This window comes from Bufo gargarizans, chromosome 4 (genome assembly GCF_014858855.1).
Source record: "Bufo gargarizans isolate SCDJY-AF-19 chromosome 4, ASM1485885v1, whole genome shotgun sequence".
Classification (NCBI taxonomy): Eukaryota; Metazoa; Chordata; class Amphibia; order Anura; family Bufonidae; genus Bufo; species Bufo gargarizans.
Window position 1 is genome coordinate 233,325,913 of NC_058083.1, and position 24,539 is coordinate 233,350,451.

The 24,539-nt window shown below is 40.9% G+C and overlaps 2 protein-coding genes and 1 long non-coding RNA gene across 8 annotated transcripts in view; 2 read left to right on the forward strand and 1 right to left on the reverse strand.

The window, feature by feature from the left end:
- LOC122935654 (muscular LMNA interacting protein) overlaps positions 1–24,539 on the forward strand; it is a 322,247-nt gene that overhangs the window by 173,873 nt on the left and 123,835 nt on the right. The gene's annotated exons all lie outside the window — the stretch shown is intronic.
- Positions 10,909–15,931, reverse strand: LOC122935656. The gene is made up of 4 exons (XR_006388811.1): positions 15,873–15,931; positions 15,239–15,309; positions 12,565–12,609; positions 10,909–10,968 (listed from the first exon to the last, which is right to left on the reverse strand). It is a non-coding gene; the product is annotated as an uncharacterized LOC122935656 (long non-coding RNA).
- LOC122935655 lies at positions 11,256–15,676 on the forward strand. The gene is made up of 2 exons (XM_044291465.1): positions 11,256–13,455; positions 14,942–15,676. The coding sequence occupies exons 1-2, from the start codon at positions 12,519–12,521 to the stop codon at positions 15,505–15,507; spliced, it is 1,503 nt and encodes a 500-aa protein (XP_044147400.1). The 5' UTR covers positions 11,256–12,518; the 3' UTR covers positions 15,508–15,676.

Consider the following 24,539-nt stretch of genomic DNA (forward strand, 5'->3'; position numbering starts at 1 on the left):
AGGACACCACTCTCGAAGTCACACCAGTGCGACCAGGTGGTCGGTTGGATTGCAGCAGAGTACCACCCTTTCTTCCACAAAGTCCAGTCTCAGTAGCCAAGAGTCTGTTCAATTCTCACCCTGATACTCCTTCCTCCCACCATGGCGAGTCTTGGCAAACAAGTGTTCCCACACTCGGATATTCCGAGGAGCTCTTTTCATTGCCATTCCTTGATTTGGGCTTCTCGACAAGCCCACTTGAAGTGGGACATTATGCCCTGATTCCCAAACTCTTGAGCATCCACAGTCACAAGAAGATGACGGTGTGGAACGGCAATTAGTGTTTCATGAGGTGGTTGATGATGAGACACAGTTGCCAATAAGTCAACCGCAATTAGTGTCTCAAGAGATTCATGATGAGAATGATACACAGTTGTCGATAACTGAGGTTGTTGTTCGGTCAACAAGTCAGGAGGATAACCAGAGTGAGGAAGTAGAAGAGGAGGTGGTGGACAATGAAGTCACTGACCCATCATGGGAAGGTGGCAAGCGGACCGAGGACAGCAGTACAGAGGGGGAGGGATCCGCAGTCGAACGTGGAGTTCCAGCGTGTGCCCATGTCGCACAACAGTCGGTGAGCTGGCAATTGAAAGCGCTGCTGCCGTGTTGCCAAACCAGCAGAAGCTGTCGATTAAATGTCTATGAGGGACAGTATCAAAAGCCTTTGCAAAATCCAGAAAAACTACAACCACAGCCGCCCGTCTGTCCAGGCTCTACTCACCTCCTCATAAAAACAAATCAGGTTAGTCTGACAACTTCTTTCCTTTGTAAACCCATGTTGGTTATCACTTATTATTTACAGTCACATACTCCTGTATATAGTCCCTTAAGAGACCTTCAAACATTTTTCCCACAACAGAAGTTAAACTATATGGTCTATAATTACCTGTGAAGGACCTAGATCCTTTTTTAAATATAGGCCTCACATTTGCCTTGTACCAATCACTTGGCCCTGTACCAGTACTTAGAGAATCTTTAAAAAATTATAAACAGGGGCACATCAATGATTGAACTTAGCTCTTTAAGAACTCTTGGGTGTAATCCATCTGGACCAGGAGCCTTGTTCAGTGTTTCCAACTAATGGAGTGCCGAGTCATGCACCTATCAGGTTCTGATACAGGTACTGGGCACTCTATTTAAATCACTTCCTGGCCATACACAAATGCTAGTGGTAGTCTTGTTTGGCTCACTAACTAGGTTCCTTGTTACCTTTTCCTGCATTTGCTCACTGATTCATCTGTGTTTCTGAACCTGGCTTGTCTTCTGACCACTCTCTGTCTCAAGTTTAGTACTGCATAGCCCATTTGGTTCTATCCCATTGCCGTAAGACTCTGCCTTTATATTTATTATCTGTTAGTGTTTGTCTATCTCTGAACTTATTTAAAGTAGGGACCGTTGTCCAGTTGTGGTTCTGTGAAGTAGGGCTTATACTGCAAGTGCTGTAGGTAGGGAAAGTTGATGGGGATCAAGATAAGACCTCACTGTCCTGTCTGTCCATACCTACAGGCTTTACACGACCTACTAATGAATCAACTAATGTAATATTACATAAAATTATTTGACTCATCTCTGTTAGCAGTGAGGAAAATACAACAGTGTAACTCTAGATATTTTGCTTCTTTGCCCTGGGTGTGTAGTAGCAGATTAACCCCTTCCCGACACATGACATACTATAACATCATGGAAGCCACTGTGTTCCCGCAATTTGACGATAATAGTACATCATGGTGATTGGGCGGGCACCAGAGCGGTGCGCGCACGATCACTGCAGGGGCCCAGCAGTCCCTGATTGCCGGGCCCCTGCTGTATCCGCCGGCATCACTGTTTACAGCAATGCCGGCGGATAACCCCTTCTATGCCGCGGTCCGTGCTGACCGCGACATAGAAGGGGTTTGTGTCGGGCGAGGGAGCGCCTCGAGTCCCCGCGCTGCTGTGGCAGGGAATCGAGGTGTCAGAAGGCAGCCCAATGCCATGCATAGGCTGTCCAATGCCTTGCACGGCATCGGGATCTGCCTTCTACGGGTGCCGAGGAGATCCAGCCTCAGGCTGGGTCTCCTAGACAACCTGTTTGTGTATTACTCACTGTAGAACCCGAACAGGTAATGCATTACAATACAGATGTATTGTAATGCATTGCAGAGGGGATCAGACCCCCAAAAGTGAACATCAGAACTAAAGTAAAGAAAAAAAGTTAAAAAAAATGTGTTTTTTATAAAATTAATAAAGTAATACATTTATAAAGTAAGAAAAGAAAAAAAAAACACCCCTTTTCTTAATTTAGAATAAAAAACTGAAAAAACCCACACATATTAGGTATTGCCGCGTCTGTAATAACCGGCTCTATAAATATATCACATGATCCACCCTGTCTGATAAACACCATTAAAAAAAAGTGTAAAAAAAGCCATTCTTGTCACCTTACATCAGAAAACACCAAGCCATCAAAAAGGCGTATGTCCCACAAAATGGTATCAATAAAAACGTCACCTCATCCCACCATAAAATATCACATGACCTAACCCCTTTGTCACATTACATCACAAAAATTGCAACAGCAAGTGATAAAAAAGGCGGATGCCCCCCAAAATAGTAACAATCAAACCGTCACCTCATTCCGCAAAAAATGAGCCCCTACCTAAGACAATTGGTCAAAAAATAAAAAAGCTATGGCTCTCAGACTATAGATACACTAAAATATCATTATTTGGGTTTTAAAAATGCTATTATTGTGTAAAACTTAAATAAATAAGAAAAAGTAGACATATTAGGTATTTCCATGTCCGTAACGATCTGCTCTATAAAAAAGTCATATGATCTAATCCCTCAGGTAAACACTTTAAAAATAAATAAATAAAAACTGCCCCAAAACAACCAATTTTTTGGTCACCTTGCCCATAAAGTGTAATAATGAATGATTAAAAAATCATATGTACCCAAAAATGGTGCCAATAAATAAAATAAAAAATGGTCCTGCAAAAAACAAGTCCCTGCACAAGACGATCGGCAGAAAAATAAAAAAGTAGGACATTCAGAAAATGGAGATTCAAAAACCAAATTTTTGTTTTCAAAAATGCTTTATTATGTAAAACTGAAACAAACATCATAGAAAGTGATATAATTGTGTCCGTAACAACCTGCTCTATAAAAATAGCACATGATCTAACCTGTCAGATGAATCAATTTTTTGGTTACCTTCCTTCACAAAAAACGTAATATAGAGCAATTAAAAATCATATGTACCCCAAAATAGTACCAATAAAACTGGCACCTTATCCCGTAGTTCCCAAAATATGGTCACTTTTTTGAGTTTCTACTGTAGGGATGCATCACGGGGGCTTCAAATGGGACATAGCATCTAAAAACCAGTTCAGCTCAATCTGCCTTCCAAAAACCATATGGTGTTCATTTTTACTGCACCCTGCCGTGTGCCCTTACAGCAGTTTACGACCACATGTGGGATGTTTCTGTAACCCACAGAATCAGGGTAATAAATATTAAGTTTTGTTTGGGTGTTAACCCTTGCTTTGCTACTGGAAAAAATTGATTAAAATTTAGAATCTGCCAAAAAAGGGAAATTCTGAAATTTCATTTTTTCATTAATTCTTATGGAACACCTAAAGGATTAGCAAAGTTTGTAAAATTAGTTTTGTATACCTTGAGGGGTGTAATTTCTAAAATGGTGTCATTTTTGGGTGATTTCTATTATGTAAACCTCACAAAGTGACTTCAGGCCTCAACTGATCCTTAAAAAGTTGGTTTTGGAAATTTTCCGAAAAATTTCAAGATTTGCTTCCAAACTTCTAAGCCTTCTAACGTCCCCAAAAAATAAAATGTAATTTTCAAAATGATCCAAAAATAAAGTAGACATATGGAAAATGTAAAGTCATAACTATTATATGAGGTATCACTATCTATTATAAAAGTAGAGAAATAGAAATTTGAAAATTTGGGAATTTTTCAAAATTCTTGGTAAAAATTGGATTTTTTCACAAATAAAGGTGAATCATATTGACTCAAATTTATGACTATCATGAAGTACAATATGTCACGAGAAAACAAACTCAGAATGGCTTGGATAAGTAAAAGTGTTTCAAAGCTATTACCACATAAAGTCACAAGTCAGATGTGCAAAAAATGGCCTGGGCAGGAAGGTGAAAACTGGCCTGAGGTAGAATGCAGTATGAAGTAAGGTCAAATGCACAGGGCACGAATTGCGGCCCGCAAACAGCAGGTCCGCAATATGCGTGCACTGGTCGTGTGCTCAACGCATAACGGACGCTGACCCATTCAGTGCTTCAAACAATTTTTTTGCGGTGCAGACAGATCACGGACCCATTCAAGTTGCAACAGCTGCATAGATAGCTCCCGTGCATTGGGGACGCAACGGCCGTGTGCAAGAGGCCTAAGAGTAAAGTGCTTTTGGTAAGTAATGTAACAGCTAAATACTGTGCCTTTTATTGTTGGGCTGTCAGAGAGACAGAGAAGTACTGTAACAGCCATGCTAGTTCACTCAATACTGATTAAATACTTGTTGCTATTGAGACTTGAGTTCGGATCCATTATTGTACCATCATCTTGGGGGGGGACTGGGACCACAATGGCCAACACAACCATTAAAGACTGACCCCCTTATATGTTTATTCTAGTCTGCAATCGATATATATGGAGGGGTACAGCCTATAATAAAACAGGCCATATTGTATTCATGGATAGAAGAGGAAATTAAAATCATGTTTTCAATATATGAAGTGTGATTACTCAGGTTGTTAAAGGGGTTATCCTGGAAAAGATAATTATGACTTATCCATCAGCATGGACCCCTCTAAATCAGCTGTTTCAGGGAGCTGCTGCACTCACTGGAGCTTTGGTGAGCAATGTAGGCCCCTTGCAGTTTTCCAAGGACAGCACCATACATCGTACAGTGGCAGGGCTTGGTTTTGCAGCTCAGCCCCAATTACTCGAATGGGGCTGAGTAGCAACTAGGCCATTTGACCGATGTATAGTGATGTCACTGGCCTAGGAAGAGGCTGCCGTGCTCAAGGCCTCTTCTAACAGCTGATTGGCTCCCAGGTGTTGCGCTCCTGCAGATCTGATACTAATGACTAGTGATTAGCGAGGTTTTGAAAATTTGACTCGGCAGCTTTTCAGAATGTCAAGCACTTCTATTTGTTATGATCATGCCATCCCTGTCATTGAACCCCTCAGATGCCGCGTTCAGTGCTGATCACGGCATATGAGACTCACATTCAGGTGCTCAGGGGGTTATTCCGGGTATAAAAAAAAAAAATTATACTCTTATCCACTTGCTTGGGGAGAGGCTATCTTAGAGAGGCTGTCAGCTCCATCTTGATAGAAGAAAACCCGCCAAACGACCTGCGATGAGCATAATGATGCACGCGGCCAATGCGATCATGTGGTGACATTTTTCTTGCAGCCAGTCCTTGGCGGATTTTCTTCATTCAAGATGGAGCTGACAGCCTCTCTACGATCAAGTGGATAAGTGCAATGAACCAGCGGGTGTGTACCCACTGTGCCAATGACTGGCAATATTCTGGAGGAGCGTAACTAAGCAACACCAGGTCTTCACTAGCGCCTCTGGTGGTGAGGATAGACTTGAGCCACGGTAGTTGCCAGGGGCGATTCCAGAGCATAAACAGAGTAAGTGGCAGCTGGTCCAGCAGACCAAAAGATACCTACAATAGTACCAGCAAAGACAGACAGCAATACTGATACAGATACAGATGCAGGTACAACAGACAGGCAAGGCATAACAAAGGCAGAAGCAGTTACCTGAGCCGCAAGCGATATAAGCTAAGTGGCCACAGGCAGAGCTGCACACAGATGGCAGTTCCCCCTCCAGGGAAGCCAGGGACCCCCTTCTGAAGGCAGACATACAACAAGAACAGAAACAGACATGAACAGAATAACAGAAGCAGTAAGGACTGCCAGACAGACAATAACAGGACATGGAACAGACGCAGATAAACTCTGCTAGGCTCAGACGCAAATATGCTCTGCCTTGCTCTACAGGAATACAGACATGACAACGAACACAGAAGCACTGCAAGGCTAGCAAGGAACAGAACAGAAACAAATAACAAAATACACCAGAATAGAGCAGATACACCCGAACAGAACATGGCATAAACAAGATGGGGAATACAACAAAGTAAACATAGGCGGAACCATATAAACTGACAAATGGAAAGATCCCTTGGGTCAGCCGGAAGGAGCTACATCAAGAACTGAACAGGATAAACTGACAGACAGAACAACTAAACCAGAACTGACCCCAGGAACAGGACACACAGGGAGAAATAGGTGCTGAACGAGTGCACCTGCAAAACCAAACCCACCTGGCACAGCAGACAGGGGAGTTAACACTATCAGCACCAAAGCTCAGAACAGGACACACAGACCAGGACTGGGCATTGCCCATGGCAACCGGAACACTGAAGAGAACTACAGACACAGTCAAAGGGGTACACAAGTACACAGGCAGGTTCACACCAGATACCGCAGCCAGTGCGCAAAAGGTGTGCAGCCAGCCTACATGGCAACACACGGCACGGTGAACCGCACCGTAACAATGAGGTTAGTGTATTATTATTTTTTCAGCCAAAATTTTAGGAAATCACAGTAATGCGTATAGATACTGTAGATCTGTGTTACTAAAAGAGGAAAGCTCACAGAAGTTGTATGGATGCTAAAATAAAACAAAAAATCTTTATTAAAGTTACACATTAAAAATAGGTGGAGAAAATCCCCTATTAAACTGAAAAGTAAGGTAGGAGAGCTCTCAAGTGATAGTGTGTTTATGTAGGGGTTTGGCATTGAGGTGTATAGATAGGTAGGATAACTGTAAGTACGCTTAATAGCTGTGCAATTTGGGCTGCAATTTGAGAGCTCTCCTACCTTTGCCCTTGCATTAGAGCCTCTAGTTTTAGAGAATGTCTTTTTTATACATTATATTTCATGCCAGAGATTCAGTGGCATTGCACCTTGTCCTAACATGTGATATTGCCTTTCTGCCTGATTATGCCTTGTAGATGATGAGTAAGGTGAATCATTTTAGGCACATATGAGCACGGGCCAATTTAATCAGGCATATAGGTTTATATAGGCTACCTAATAGATCACGCAATTAATTTTCTGTTTAATAGGGGCCTTTCTCAACCTATTTTTAACGTGCAACTTTAATAAAGATTTATGGTTTATTTTAGCGTCCATACTACTTATGTGAGCTCACCATTTTAGGAAAAATAGATTTTTACAATGAAGTATGAAGAAATTCGGCTTTGCAACAGATACTATTTTTATTAAATTCTGCTTTGTATGCTTCGATTCACTCTACACTATTGAGGATAAGTCTTCAATATATCTACTTGGAGAACTCCTTTGGTCCTTTTAATTGGTAGCTGACCATGATTTAGACATATCCAGAGGAGCAGTTACAAAGACTGGCTTTTAAGGTTGTAAAAGTCTGCAGATTCATATGCATTTTCTTCTGTACTATTGTGCATCTACATCTTACTGTCCACAATAGCAGCAAGGCACAGCGTTTCTCCCAATACACTCCTTCCTATCACTGTGTCAAGTCAAGCGTTTCCACACAGTGTTGAAGCTGATTGGCCTGGGTGAGAATAGTCAGACAGATGAGCAGTTGCTAAAGTACATCAGGCAGCAAACATCCCGCCAACTTAATCTGGGCTAGGTGGTCAGCGACAATGGGCACAACATCGTGGCCATCCTTAACCTGAAATAACACATGCTCCCTGCATGGTGCACACCATCAACCTAGTTGTGTAAGGCTTTTTAAATAAGTATACTGGCTTGCACAAGGTGCTGGCAATGTCCAGGAGACTGTCCTTGCATTTCAGCCACTCTTACATGGCAAGGAATGCTCACTTGGAATACCAGCGACAGAATGGCCTGCCAACTCGCCAACTCGCTTGAATTCAACATTGCACATGCAACATTGAAGTTTAATATACATAAATATAAAGTTATGCACCTGGGGGCTAATAATCTGCATGCAGCACATGTCCTAGGACCAAGTTGTCTAAATGAACCAAGCCTGGATTAGAAAGGATTTTCACACTTCTCCGGCTATGGCCGATGTATAGATCTGGCTTTGCTGGCAGTGCCCCATCTTGCCACTGTTGATGTCTGCCTGCCAACTATCGACTTCCATAAGGCTGCTGCTGCCTCCATAATGCTGCTGCCTGCCTTCCACATGTGTACCATATGGTAGCTACCACTGCCACTTTAGCTATTGCTGCTCCTTGTTGCTAATCCCCTACTGCCACCACTATTAACACAAAGCATCTTCCACTACTACTACTACCACTATGACTACCATTACTACTACTACTTTTAATACTTCTACCCATTGGCAGCGGACGTACTACCTTGTATGATCCATGCTATGCTGCTACTGCTAATATTGCGGCCACACGTCACAATATTCGTATGCTTTCCACATCCACACTGTACTGCTGCTCCTCCCAAATAAAAGAGAGATTCTTTTCTAGTTTTTTTCACAACCAGACTCTTTTTCTCCTGACAATTAACTCTTGTACATGTCGTACAGGAAGGCATTCTGACCCTGTCAAGACATAATTTTTGGGTGCTTGTTTCCCTCAACAAGCCCCTTTTTGCTATATATTTTTTTTTTATCCCCTAACACTGTGGGCCAGTTTTATCATGACTCTGACAGCTCACTCCACTTTAACATATGGCTAAAGTCAGTTTTAGCCAAGTCAGATTTATGATCGGCCCTTTAAGACTGTAATAAATGTGGTTTGAGGGTAGCAGTTTATCCGTCAGTAAGCAGCTTTACAAAAGTCGCACATCTTTACAAAAAAGTTGCACGCTTTTATGAAAAAGTTGCATGTTCTATTAAAAAGTCTCCTAAGATAAGCATGGTCCTCACTGGAGTGAAATTGCGACTTTTTTGCGACTTTTTAAATAGTCCCAATAGTAAATCTGTCTAGAGATTCATTTACATAAAAAACACGCCCACTTTCAGAAAACTGGCGAGCATAGTGCAGAGCAGAAAAAAGTCGCAAATTTGTGCGCAGTTTTAGCATTTGGGACTTTTTCACTCCATTATTCTGACCTGAGCTAATGATAAATCTGGCCCTGTGTGTGTTTAAACACCATCTGCCCCAATAAGGGACAAATTCTGAAAGCTTTGAAATATGAAAAAGCATAACACATGAGCCGACGGGGTGTGGTTTTAGATACGCTGCATGTTAATGCCGTTGAACAAACATTTACCCATAGCTATGTATGTCAGTGTCAGCTTAGGGAGGGGGAAAAGGGTGGGGGAAAATAAAAAAAATCATAAACAATAAACAAAAAGAGAAAAAAGTTTTCCTAAAAAATCGGAATCCTAGGAGGCCAGAGTGTGTTATATACCAATTTTCAGGGCAATTGGAGCCATTTTAGATTGGCTCCAATCAATTCAAGTCTGAACCAAGCTTTTTGAAAAATTAGACGAACCTAAACTGAACCGGATCTCAAGTAGTTCGCTCATTTCTAGCCTGTGCCACAACTGACCCTTGTGGTTGTAAGCTTACTATGAAAAATAATCTGATAATCATATTAGTTGAAAATAGGAATACTATAAATATAAGGATCTGGTTCTTCAGTTAATCTATGGTTTTTAATTTATCATTTTGAATGAAAGGCTGTTATCAAATATTCCATTCATGAAGTGCTTCCATACACAGATCTTAGGAAATAACATGAAATATAAAAAAGCAAAGGTTATAGGCTGTTAACAATGCTCAGAAAAATAGATCCAGGCATCTGTTCCCTTGTAAACAGACCACGGATGATGTGCCAAACAGGACAAATATGTACAAAAGAATTTCTCAGAGCAACATGAAGAAGTAATTGGATGAGCACATCAAATGTGAATCAGTAAAAAGACACAACACAGTTCCAAGCTGCAGTATGTCAAGCATGCTCACAGAGGAGAATATGTGCAGGGTGATCCAAGATGTTGGGAGAATTATGCAGAATATCCAGCGTACATATTCAACATTAGAGACAGAAAAATAGCTCTAAGACTATTAGCCCTTCTCATATCTTCAGCTCAATGCCAAGTTGGCACTAGGCTATGGGTGAAGTAATCTGAGATAGATGTGTTGCTCAGAATTCACTGCCTGGACTATTTACAACGCTGAAGCTGTTAGGTTGTGTGTTCCTAACAACCAAGCTGTTTCACATGACTCAGCTGTTCAGTTTAAAGCTGGATTGTTGACAGTCCGTGCTGACAGAAAAGAAGGGGAAATGCAGCCAAGCCGTGTCATTCCTGAACTTGGCCTGTGGTGTAGAGCAGATTTTTTTCTCATTGTAATGACTGATGGGCACAGCACATGCTTCTCGTTGATTCTAGGGGAGAACACCTCTGTACATAGGCCATCTGATGGAGCATGACACAATATATTTCTGTCAGATTTAATACATTCCATGTGTTTGAAATTATAGGCATGGAAAGGCGGAGGCCACATATATATCTCTAGGGTACAACACCATTGGTGCAGCTGGCCTCATGTAGCCAAGCCACACTCACCCATGGCAGCACAAATTTACAGCAAAATTGTTGTGTCATTGGTTTCTTAGATGGGCATGGTTTGGCAGCATGAGACCAACCTCACTGTGGATATGAACATAAGTATACTGTAATATGGGTGTGTGCATAGCCCTATGGCTAGTCCACATGGCATAATGGAGCGAACCATACTGATAAATTCAGTGTGGTGAGCCATGATGACATGGCACCTAACATTACAGTTAATATGTTGATTATATTAATTACTTACCTATGTGAAGAATAGGTTAACCCAGATGCTGTGGGTGCTTGCGCTGATATCTTCAAATTTGATTGGAGATCACTTTAACTGCCAGTTTGAGAACCTATAAAAGAACAGAAAATAACGATTTTGGCTCATTCACGTAAGTATTTTTCAAGTTAGGGTTAGGGATTTTTTCAAGAGACAGACCTGCGTTCATCTGTGTCATGGAAGATCTGTTGAAACAACTTATTTTCAGAGCAGAAAGCCAAGGGGGAGAAGAATGGCTGAGGAAGTGCTTACAGCAAGGACCGGACCAGCAAGAAGAGCTTCTTTTATCTTCTAATCCCGTCTGCTGTGCAGTACCTGGCGCGAGCGCCGAACTGATCGATCCTCCCTGCGATAATTTTGTGCGCATGCGCGAAAAACCTGAGACCCGCTCGCCGATTAAAAAACGTCAGCGGAGAGACAAGAGGGCATATTCCCCTTCACAATATGCGCCTCCTTCTAAGACCAAGAAAACCAACTTATCTTCAAGCCGAGCCAGCAGGAAAATTCAACGGCGTCATTTTCAACAGCAATCAACTGTCACTCAGGAGCCATCACCTGCTTCAACAGTTGATCATCCTCCTACATCATCTGCTTCTGGTGAGCTGAATTATAACTTTTTAAGTGACTGCAAACCGCAGGGCACTATTAATCAAGAGATTAATTCACTTGACATTGATTCTTCTAAATTGAAGATTCAGTTGTTTGATGAATTTTTACTTTACCTATCTAAAAAGGATGAATCACCAAAAAATTTTTGGTCTGGATTAGCAGATGTCAGTCAAGTTAATACCCTTAATAGTCTGACTGCTGCTAATTCAACCATTCAACCGTTCACTAATGTACCTAAAATGTCCAATATTAACCCTGAAATGGCAGTAATTCCTGAGCTTGAATTTAACTCAGGTATAAAAGAGACATCTGTTAAAGAAGTTCTGGCGTGTCAAATTTCTCCATTAGGGTTTCATTTACCCTTGAGCGTGAAAGAAAAAATTTGGAGAAAAGAATATGTTGAAATTTTTTCTCTTCTTCCTTCATCTAGTGAGAATTTAAAAAGTGAATTATTGAAAGACAAAAAATCAGATTCTGAAGAAAAGAGAAAATTACACCAGAAATCCTTTTTTAACTGGCTGCAAGCATTTAATATATACGCAGCAGTTTTGGGTGAAAAATTTCCTAGTCTTTGTACTGGTTTATTTTACCATGTAGATACTATTTTGGAGGCATATAGAAATTTTGGCGGATTGGGTTGGTGTCTGTATGACGAATCCTTTCGTCAGAAACTTGCAGTATATCCGAATCTAAATTGGGGTAGTAAAGATGTCGGGCTTTGGTTGAATTTAATGCTCCCTAACAAAAACAATCTTTTTCGTCAACCCAATTTCATTAACGTCAAAAAAGGTATCTGTTTCGCATTTAACGAGTCGCATTGCAGATGGCAACATAATTGCAAATACCGACACGAGTGTTCTTTCTGTGCCGGTTCTCATTCAGCCTCAAAATGTTTTAAAAAACAAGGTATTCACTTCCCAATTTCTAACAAGGAAATTCAATCGTTTAAACAAGGTGACTCCGCTGAATTTGCCAAGAATAATTCAGTGGCTAGGTCATTACCCAAACATTCAGATGGCTAATTTATTAATTGACAGTTTTACCAATGGGTTTTTCATACCTGAATTTGTGGGTCCAGGTTGCATTCTAGTTGAAAATGCGTTATCTGTAAAACAAAATATTGACATTGTTAAAGAAAAAATTGAATCTGAAATTTTGGCAGGTAGGATTGCTGGTCCCTTTGATTCTCCCCCCTTCTTGAATTTTCGTATATCTCCTTTAGCTTTAGTTCCTAAAAAAGAACCAAATTCTTTTCGTCTTATTCACAATTTATCTTATCCTAAATTCAGTTCCTTAAACGATGAGATGGAAAAAAATAAAGCCAGTGTGAAATACTCCTCATTTGATCAAGCTTTGTCTTTTTTACAAAAAGCAGGCCGCAATTCTCTTCTTGCCAAAGCTGACATTAAATCTGCTTTCAGACTACTACCTATAAACCCCATCGGTTATAATTCTTTGGGTTTTTATTTTCTCGATAAATTCTTTTATGATATGGCCCTTCCCATGGGATTCACCCTATCTTGCTTTTATTTTGAGGCGTTTTCAACTTTTCTACACTGGGTTATGGATATTCACTCAGGTAGTGGATTTTTACTACATTATCTCGATGACTTTTTATTTATAGGTCGTGAAGATTCGGATGATTGTATGAATCTTCTGAATAGATTCATTGGTATAGCTAAATATTTCTGCATTCCATTAGCTGTAGATAAAACTGTCTATCCTACTACGAATCTCAAGTTTTTGGGCATAGATATAAATACAGTAACAATGGAATTTAGCATACCAATGGAAAAAATCCAGAATACTGTTCAACAATTAACTCGCATATCCGGAAAAGAAAAAATTACGCTTAAACAACTTCAGTCTCTTTTAGGTTCTCTTAATTTTATTTCTCGTGTGATTCCCATGGGAAGGGTCTTTTCTAAAAGATTGTATGCTGCCACATCAGGTAAGTCCTCACCTCGATCCCATATTCGCATCACCAAACAACTAAAGGATGACATTTCAGTTTGGTTGCAATTTTTATGTGAATTTAACGGTCACACCATTTGGCAGGAAGAGTTTGTTGGCTCAGACACCTTGTCTCTTTATACAGATGCGTCTGGTGCTATTGGATATGGTGCTTATTTTGACAACTTTTGGTCTGCCGAACGTTGGCCTTTAAATTGGATTACTAATAACAAGTACTCAAAAAATTTGTTTTTTCTAGAATTATTTCCAGTTCTAGTTTCTCTAACAATTTGGTCCTCAGTGTTTCAGAATAAGAGAATTCTGCTAAGGTCGGACAATATGGGAGTAGTTTTTTCCATAAACTGTTTAACTTCAAAGTCTCCGTTAGTTTCTTCATTATTGCGTAAGATAGTTTTTCAATGTCTAAAATTTAACATTTGGATAAAAGCTAGATTTATTTCTGGGAAAACTAATTATATTGCTGATTATTTGTCCCGACAGCGCTTCAAGGAATTCTTCTTAATGACACCTCGAGCTTCCCGAATGGGAATTCCTTGTCCAACTCATCTTTGGGAGATATCAGAGGATTAACTAATGAACTTATTTTTGGTTCATTAGCCAAGAATACATGGGCAGCATATTCTGCCGCATGGTTGGATTGGAAGCTTTTCTGCATATCTCAAAAAATTTCTTACATTGATTTTATTTTAGGGAATTTTATCAAATTTATTATATATCTTTACAACAACGGTTTACAAGCCGATTCTATTTCTAAAAAATTATCGGGCATTTCTTTTTTCTTTAAATTAAAAGGCGAAAGCTCTATTCTGAATAATTTTATCATTAAACAAATGATTAAAGGTATCAAAAGAAAGTCAGTCCCCAATGTTAAGACCAGCCCTTTATCTATTGAATTGTTACAAAAGGTCATATGTAATTTAGTATTAGTTTGTTCTTCGGAATATGAAACCAATTTATTTTCTGCAGCATTTTCTATAGCTTTCTTTGCTGCTCTAAGATTAAGCGAGATTGCTGCAGACAATAAAATCTCAAATCCCCCATTATTGATGACAGACATAATTTTGAATAGTGATATTCTAAAGATTTATATAAAAAAATCCAAGACTGACCAATTTAGTAAAGGAGTTTGGTTGTGTTTGAGGAGTTATCCGATTAAATCTATTTGTCCAGTTGATAATATTACTAGATGGTTTCAGGTAAGGAAACCTGACTCCAATGCTTTATTTAACCACACTGATGGTTCCCATTTGTCTAAATTTCAATTCAATTTTGTATTTCATAAATGTCTCAATGATTTAGGTTACGTAAATTATAAACTTTCAGCACATTCATTTCGTATAGGTGCTGCAACCTTTGCAGAGCAATTGGGTTTAGATAGTTCTGTTATTAAACGTATTGGTAGATGGAGGTCCAATTGCTATAAATGTTATATTCGGCCTAACCTTGTTGTTTATTGATTTTAGGACCTTCAAAAGTTGTATGGATTTTTGGGGATGAACTGATTCAATTGGCTGAGAGAAGATCTGCTTTTAGACATTCTACTGTTAATTTAGGTTATTCAGCAGAATTTTCCATAAACTGGTTTTCCTTTGCTGACCTTAAAATTTCTGATATCTTCAAGAATGTCAGCCTTATATATTCAAAAATGTCGAAACCTGACCTGTTTATTTTACATATTGGCTCGTTTGATTTGGGAAAAATCAAAACGCATTTGTTAATTTATGAATTAAAAGAATTGTTATGTAAAATATGCTACTTACTTGATGGTGTTGTACTCGTATTTTCTGACATCATCCCAAAATTTTCTTGGTTCAATTCTGAGTTATCCTTTCTGGAAACAATTAGGAAAAGAATTAATAAAAAAATGGAGATTTATTTGAAGGAAATTGGTCATGGCAATTACAGACATGTTGAATTAGAAGGATTCGTTAGAGGACTTTACCAAGAAAAGGATGATCAGCTTTCTGATATTGGATGTGATATATTCATTTCAGATTTGCAGAACATAATTGATAATGGTTTTTATTAAAGGCTTGCAATGTTTATTGGGCCACTTGTTTTTATGTGGCGTTGTGGGGTTAAGTCACTCTCTGAGTGGACTGAGTGTTATATGGTTTATTGGTTTAAATATTTACTTATTTATATTTGAGAATAAATTGGATTAACCAGATTATAATTAATTGGTTAAGTAATAAGCATTGCGGCCTTTAATTACCCAACTAAATAAATAAAGATATTTGCTTAAATTCTATTTTGAGTGATGATTTATTCTATTTTGTGAATTGGAGCGTATGACATCATGGAGCGAACCATACTGATAAATTCAGTGTGGTGAGCCATGATGACATGGCACCTAACATTACAGTTAATATGTTGATTATATTAATTACTTACCTATGTGAAGAATGGGTTAACCCAGATGCTGTGGGTGCTTGCGCTGATATCTTCAAATTTGATTGGAGATCACTTTAACTGCCAGTTTGAGAACCTATAAAAGAACAGAAAATAACGATTTTGGCTCATTCACGTAAGTATTTTTCAAGTTCCCTCCCTCCCTTCCCTATTTATTTTGTCGCTTTGCTTATTGACGGGGGTTAAGTCACTCTCTGAGTGGACTGAGTGTTATATGGTTTATTGGTTTAAATATTTACTTATTTATATTTGAGAATAAATTGGATTAACCAGATTATAATTAATTGGTTAAGTAATAAGCATTGCGGCCTTTAATTACCCAACTAAATAAATAAAGATATTTGCTTAAATTCTATTTTGAGTGATGATTTATTCTATTTTGTGAATTGGAGCGTATGACATCATCTACAGCAGTAAATTAAGTGACAGATCAGTAGCTGAAGATAAGCTTTCTCTGTGGTTTTGTAAATTTTTGGCCTTTTAAGAGCAATTTTACAAGCATTTTAGAAGATTTTTTGAATAAAATTTTTCTACTTTCCCATTCACATCTAAGGAAAACCACCATCAACTCTACTTTAAAGAAGTAATATGTCACTTTCGAATAATTTTTTAAAATCCACTGCAAAAAAGTGTACACAAGTTTTTACATTGACGTGGAAAATGGTCGCTTTCTGATGTTGATTCCGTGGCAGTTTTTGCCCATGAGAGAATAAACTTAGATTAAAACTATTTATATTAACTGATGTTGGTGCTGTGTTCAGTTTACGGATTACTTACACAGAAAGCTGCTAAAAGTTCACCCAATTTCTATCCATTTGTTTAGAAGTCCACATGTCATTTCTGGAGAGGACACACAGTAGTGCAAGAAGCAGCAAGAATATTGTCTGCAATAAAGACTCAACAACATATAGCAAAGTTTTCCCTTCATGTTTTAAACCCACATTGGCTTCTGAACCACGTTATTACTGGAGTGTTTACTTTCCTTCCTTACCAAGCCAATTTTTCAGTTTTAGCAAATACATTTAGATTTTTTTTTATGGGACATCTTAGACATTTATTTTGTGCCATTAGATGACAGATATAATATTTAAAAATATATTTAAGGAAAACATTTTAAAATTATAAAAAATAAATATATATTTTTCCTTTCTTATCAATTTATTTCTGTTACAAAAGATTTCAAGACAAAACATTTCTAAAACCTTTACCGTATGTTTGTACTGGACACTATTTGTGTAAATTGTCTACTGGCTAGTTCCACCAGAAGACTTCAAAGGACTACAGCACATTTTGAATTTTGGTGGCCTGTTTTTCTATTGCTGGTTTTATGGCACTATCCTGCCAGTACGTACATTGTACAGAACCAAAACCTTAGAAACCCCTTCAAAGTATAGTAAACTATACAGAGGAAGATGTTTAGGAATATTGAGCATTTATTCATTTTCTCACATTTAAACATGTACATCTTTTGACTCCCCTATTTTGATACAACAAATTGAAGTAGTTATGCTTAAAATTGGTAAGGGTAAGGTTCTTGGCCCTGATGGCCTCCCTATAGAGGTGTATGTGAAATATAAAGATATTTTATCACCACTAGGGTTGAGCGAACCCAAACTATAAAGTTTGGGTTAGTACCAAACTTTAGGATTTTTGGACCCCGGACCCGAACATTTCAGTAAAAGTTCGGGTTCGGTGTTCAGCGATTTCTTAGCGCTTTTGAAAGGCTGCAGAGCAGCCAATCAACAAGCGTTTAACTGTGTGACTTTAGAAGCCATCACAGCCTTGCCTACTAACGGCATGGCTGTGATTGGCCAGTGCAGCATGTGACCCAGCCTCTATATAAGCTGGAGTCACGTAGCGCTGCACGTCACTCTGCTGTACTTAGCATAGGATGCTGCTGCTGTGAGGGAGAGAATAGGACAGAATCTTCAATCAGAACTCCAATTGAACTCAGCGATCTACATAGATTTTGTTGTGTGGGTGCAGTGCACAATCTTTTTACCCTGCCCTGAGCCCAGTGACAGAGAAAAAGAACTTGTATCCGTCTGTTAGGCCGGTAGCGGCGGCCATTTTATGCAAGCTCAGTGCACCAGCACTGCATCTGTGATTTTGTGACATTCAAATCCAAGCTTTAAATAGTGCAATAATTATCTGGTTTTAAAAAACGCCCTTTTTTGGCAATATTCTACATCTGGTGCCTTTGAAGTATTAGTCAGTGTAAAATTTAAGCTAGAAATACAACTATAATTTTCTGGGTTTTCAAAAACACCCTTTTTGGGGAAAATACACATTTTTACACCCCTTCCTGCATCTGCACGTGTTAAATTCAAGCGTTATATACAGCTGTCATATTCTGTTAGTTAAAAAAAAACACCCTTTTTGGGCAAAATACTTAATATTGCAGCCCTTGCTGCATCTGTTATTGTTGAAAACAAGTTTGAAATACTTCAATAATTTTCTGGCTTTGAAAAAACACCCATTTTTGGCAATAACCTTCATCTTGGGCCTCTGCCGCATTAGTCAGTGTGCAATTTAAGCTAGAAATACAGCTATAATTTACTGGGCTTTCAAAAACACCCTTTTTGGGCAAAATACACAATTTTACAGCCCTTGCTGCATCTGCACATGTGAAATTTAAGCACTATATACTGCTGTCATATTCTGTTATTAAAAAAACACCCATTTTGGGCAAAACACTAAATTTTGCAGCCCTTGCTGCATCTGTGATTGTTAAAAGCAATTTCGAAATACTTCAATAATTTTCTGGCTTAAAAAAAAAAAAAAAACATTTTTGGCAATAACCTTTATCTTTGGCCACTGCCGCATTAGTCAGTGTGCAATTTAAGCTAGAAATACAGCTATAATCTTCTGGGTTTTCAAAAACACCCTTTTTGGGCAAAAATTCAAAATTGTACAGCCCTTGCTGCATCTGCACGTGTGAAATTTAAGCGTTATAAACTGCTGTTATATTCTGTTATTAAAAAAACACCCATTTTGGGCAAAAATAATAATTTTGCAGCCTTTGCTGCATATGTCATTGTGAGATACACCCTTTAGATACTGTGGTTCTATTCTGCTATTAATAAAACACCCCTTTTCCTTTTAGGCAAAAATCTTTAATTGCGGCCTAGTTTGCATCTTTACATGTGAGATACACCCTTTACATACTGTCGTTCTATTCTGCTATTAATAAAACACCCATTTAGGGCAAGATCCTAAATTTGAGAAATATGAGGAGAGCGTCAAATAAGGGATGTGGCCAAGGTCGTGGTGCTGCTGGTGGAGCTCCTGTTGCAGTCAGAGGACGTGGTCCATCTGTGCCAGATATACGCACAAGTGAAACCCCTTCCTCAAGTAAGAGTAGGCAACAAAACCTGCATCGGTATTTGGTTGGGCCGAATGTGGCTCTATAAATTGTGAGGCCAGAGCAAGTACAGTCGATAGTAGATTGGGTTGCTGACTGTGCCTCCAGTACCTTCACATTGTCTCCCACCCAGTCTCCTGCTGAAAGATCAGAGTTGGCACCTGCAGCCGATGTCCATCAGTCTTTCACCTCACCCACTTTCAAATCAGCCAAGCAGTTTGAGCCCCAAGTCATGCAGCAGTCTCTTCTGCTTTTGATGACTCTGATAGCAGGGTATCCCAGGTCCATTCACCTATCCCTGCCCCAGAAGTGGAAGAGCTTGAGTGCAATGATGCCCAATCACTTATGTTTTAAGATGAGTATATGGGAGGACCATCGCAGCACGTCTCGGATGATGACGAAACACAGGTGCCAACTGCTCGGGCTTTCAAAAGTGTGCAGACTGACAAGGAGGGCAGGGGTTAAGACTGGGTGGAAGATGATGTGGAGGACGATGAGGTCCTCGACCTCACATAGAATCAAGGTCATGCAAGTGACCTGTGTAGTTCGGAGGAAGAGGCAGTGGTCGCACAGAGCCGCCAGCACAGCAGAAGAGGGAGAAGGGTGCAAAAGCGGAGCCCTGCTACTGCCCACTGTAGCAAGGGACCGAGCACACCAAAGCCAGCTCCAAGGAGTTCCCTGGTGTGACAGTTCTTCAGACAATGTGCTGACGACAAGACACGAGTGGTTTTCACGCTGTGCAATCAGAGCCTGAAGCGAGGCATAAACGTTCTCAACCTGAGCACAACCTGTATGAACAGGCATCTAAGTGCAAATCACTAGCTGCAATGGAGTAGACACTTCAAAAACCAAGAAAGGTCTCTGGCTCCTCCTGCTTCCTCTTCTGCTGCAGCCTCGGCCTCTTCATCCACCTCTGGAGTGACAGTGACACAGCGCAAACAAAGGGTCTGACAGCAACACCACCATCTGGGTCACCAAGCATCTCCACAATGCTCTGTGGAAGCGCTCAGCTCTCCATCTCCCAAACACTGGAGCAGAATAGAAAGTACCCCCCTACCCACCCGCAATCCCTGGCGCCTGGCCTTTGAAATGCTGTCATTCAGTCTGGTGGAGACAGAGAGTTTTAAAGGCCTTATGGCGGTGGCTGTCCCACAGTACGTCGTGCCCAGCCGCCACTACTTTTCCAGGCGAGCCATCCCTTCCTTGCACAACCAAGTGGGGGACAAAATCACTGCGCAACACCATCTGTGGCAAGGTGCACCTCACTACAGATACGTGGACCAGTAAGCATGGTCAGGGACATTATATCTCCATAACAACACACTGGGTAAATACAGTGGCGGCTAGGCCTGAGGGGGTAAGCAGTTTGCTGCATGTCCTTTCACCACCGAGTATTGAAAGGTGCTTCAGTTTGCCTCCTGTTGCTTCCTCCTCCTACTCCGCTTCCTCATCCTCTACCGCCTCCTCATCCGGTCAGTGTAACACCTTCACCACCAACTTCAGCACAGCCAGGGGTAAATGACAGCAGGCAGTTTTAAAACTTATCTGTTTGGGGGACAAACCCCACACCACGCAGGAGCTGTGGACGGGCCTTGAACAACAGACCGATGAGTGGTTGGTGCCAGTGAGCCTTAAGCCCAGCCTGGTGGTGTGCGATAATGGGCGAAATCTTGTAGCAGCTCTGGGACTAGCCGGTTTGATGCACATCCCTTTCCTGGCACATCTGCTGAAATTATCCTGATATGTCAGAGCTGCAACATAAAGTGCGGGCCGTCTGTGCGTGCTTTCGGTGTTCTGACCCTGCTGCTGCTTGCCTGTCAGTGCTGCAGCGTAACTTCGGCCTTTCCGCTCACCGCCTCATATGCGACATGCCCACAAGGTGGAACTCCACCTTGCACATGCTGGCCAGACTGTGTGAGCAGCAGCAGGAGATAGTGGAGTTTCAGCTGCAGCACGCACGGGTGAGTCGCTCTGAGGAACAGCACCACTTCACCACCAATGACTGGGCCTCCATGCGAGACCTGTGTTCCTTGTTGCGCTGTTTCGAGTACTCCACCATCATGACCAGTGCCAATAACGCCGTTCTCAGTGTTACTATCCCACTTCTATGCCTCCTTGAAAAAACGCTGCTGGCTATGATGGAAGAGGATGTGGCACAGGAGGAGGAGTAAGAAGGATCATTTCGTAGGGTTTCCAGCCAGTCATTCACAAGTGGCTCCAAGGGTGGGTTCCTGCACCCACATATGCCAGGTACACAATTGTCCAGCCAAGGCACAGTTCTGGAGGATGACGAGGTAGAGGATGAGGAGGAGGAGATGGAGGAGGAGGAAACTTGTTCACAGCAGGGTGGCACCCAAACCAGCTCATGGCCATCACTGCTGCGTGGCTGAGGGGATACATAGGACACAGACGATACACCTCCCACAGAGGACAGCTTTTTGTTGCCTCTGGGCAGCCTGGCACACAAAAGAGATTACATGCTGCAGTGTCTCCGTAATGACCGCCGAGATGCCCACATTCTAACTTGTGCTGATTATTGGGTGGCCACGCTGCTGGATCCCCATTACAAGGACAACATACCGTCCTTAATTCCGTCACTGTAGCGTGATCGCAAGATGTGTGAGTACAAGCTCACGCTGGTAGAAGCGCTGCTGGTGGCATTCCCACCTGACAGCGGGGGCACAGTGGAAGCACAAGATGAATGCAGAGGAGGAGCAAGAGGTCGCCAATGCAGCTGGGGCACCGCCAGCACCTCAGAAGGCAGGGTTAGCATGGCCGAAATGTGGAAAGCACGCCACAACAACCAGCACCACCAGCTGATATGGAACGTCTTAGGTTAAAAAATTCATGAATTTTCTGTTACATTTTCTGGTGAAATTCAAAATTTTTTGGTGTGATATACCACTGCTCTACCTAGAAGACAGGTTAAAAATTCACTAATTTGTCTGTTACATTTTCAGGTGAAATTCACAATTTTTTGGGTTTGATATACCACTGCTATACCTACATAGTAGACAGGTTAAAAAATTCATGAATTTTCTTTTACATTTTCTGGTGAAATTCAACAATTTTTGGGTGTGATATACCACTGCTGTACCTAGAAGACAGGTTAAAAATTCACTAATTTGTCTGTTACATTTTCTGGTGAAATTCAAAATTTTTTGGTGTGATATACCACTGCTCTACCTAGAAGACAGGTTAAAAATTCACTAATTTGTCTGTTACATTTTCAGGTGAAATTCACAATTTTTTGGGTTTGATATACCACTGCTATACCTACATAGTAGACAGGTTAAAAAATTCATGAATTTTCTTTTACATTTTCTGGTGAAATTCAACAATTTTTGGGTGTGATATACCACTGCTATACCTAGTAGACAGGTCAAAAAAATTCACAAATTTCTCTTATATTTTATGGTGAAATTCAACAATTTTTGGGTGTGATATAAAACTGCTCTACCTAGTAGACAGGTTAAAAAAATTCATGAATTTGTCCGTTACATTTTTGCGTGAAATTCACCCATTTTTGGGTTGACATACCACTGCTATACCTAGTAGACACGTAAAAAAAAAAAAAAAAAAACTAATTTGTCTGCTACATTTTTGGGTGAAATTAACCAATTTTTGGCTGTGATATACCCATGGGCGTCCGCAGAAAGTTTTCCAGGGGGGGCATAATTTTATTGACATCCATGCTCTGCTTGTTTCTGAGAATGGGGCAGGGGCATATTCATTATCACAAAGTATAATAACGCATGAGCTGTGCAGTGGCGGATCCAGAGCCTGGTCTCAGGAGGGGCACTTCCAGATTATTTTTTGTCTGCCGCTACAAAACAATGGTGCTTATAGAACAGACTACACAGTTTAGCGGTATACTGTATATTGTGTGGCACAGTGTAGGCTATATGTGTATAACATAAACATATTTCACATGAAAACTTACAATTACTTGGCTTGGCCCTTGGGGATCTCGGACACCACTTCAACACTTGGCTGGGGGGCTCGGCGGAGCTGATGTTGTGTTTTATCCTATTGAGAAAGATTTCATAATAAGGATTTGGAGAAGGGGCAGAGGAATAGCAGAGCAGGGAGAGGATGGTGCTGCTACTAGGGGTTATACCATGTGGGAGTAATAAAGCCCACCATAATGCCCCCCAGTAGAAGTAATTCTCCTTATAATGTGACAGTGCAAAAAATACCCCCTTGTAATGCCCCCAGTTGAGCTAATGTCCCCATAGTGCCCCTATTATGTGCCAGTATAAAATACCCCTATATAGTGCCCCCAGTAAAATGCCTCCATAGTGCTCCTCTCCCCCCTTCCTCCTAGTGCCCCCCATAATGTACCAGTATAAAATGCCCCAGTAGATGCCCTCAGTGTCCCCCATAATTTGCAAGTATAAAATACCCCTTTTAGTGCCCCCCGTAGATGACCCCATAGTACTCCTCTCCCCCCTTCCTCATAGTACCCACCATAATGTGTCCCAGTATAGAATTCTACTGTACAGAGCCCCCTATATAAAACCCCTATATATGCCCCTATAGTCCCCCCAATAATGTGCCAGTAATAACAGCCCCCATCATGTGCCAGTAATAAAAGCCCCTCCATCATGTGCCAGTAATAACAGCCCCCCATCATGTGCCAGTAATAACAGCCCCCCATCATGTGCCAGTAATGATAGCCCCCCATTATGTGCCAGTAATGACAGCCCCCCATTATGTACTAGTAATTACAGCCCCCCATTATGTGCCAGTTATGTCAGCCCCCCATTATGTGCAGTAATGACAGCCCCATTATGTGCCAGTAATGACAGCCCCCCATTATGTGCCAGTAATGCCAGCCCCCCTTTGTGCCAGTAATGACAGCCCCCCATTATGTGCCAGTAAAGACAGCCCCCCATTATGTGCCAGTAATGACAGCCCCCATTATGTGCCAGTAATGACAGCCCCCCATTATGTGCCAGTTATGCCAGCCCCCCATTATGTGCAGTAATGACAGCCCCATTATGTGCCAGTAATGACAGCCCCCCATTATGTGCCAGTAATGACAGCCCCCCATTATGTGCCAGTAATAACAGCCCCCCATTATGTGCCAGTAGCCAGAGACCCCCATTATGTGCCAGTAGCCAGAGACCCCCATTATGTGCCAGTAGCCACCAGTATTGTACACAAAAAAAAATAAACACTTATACTTACCTCCTTGGCAGCGATGCAATGCAGGCCTCTTCCGGCCAGTGTCCCACACTGTACGGCTCAGGCGGCGCGCTGACATCATCGCGCCGCCTGCG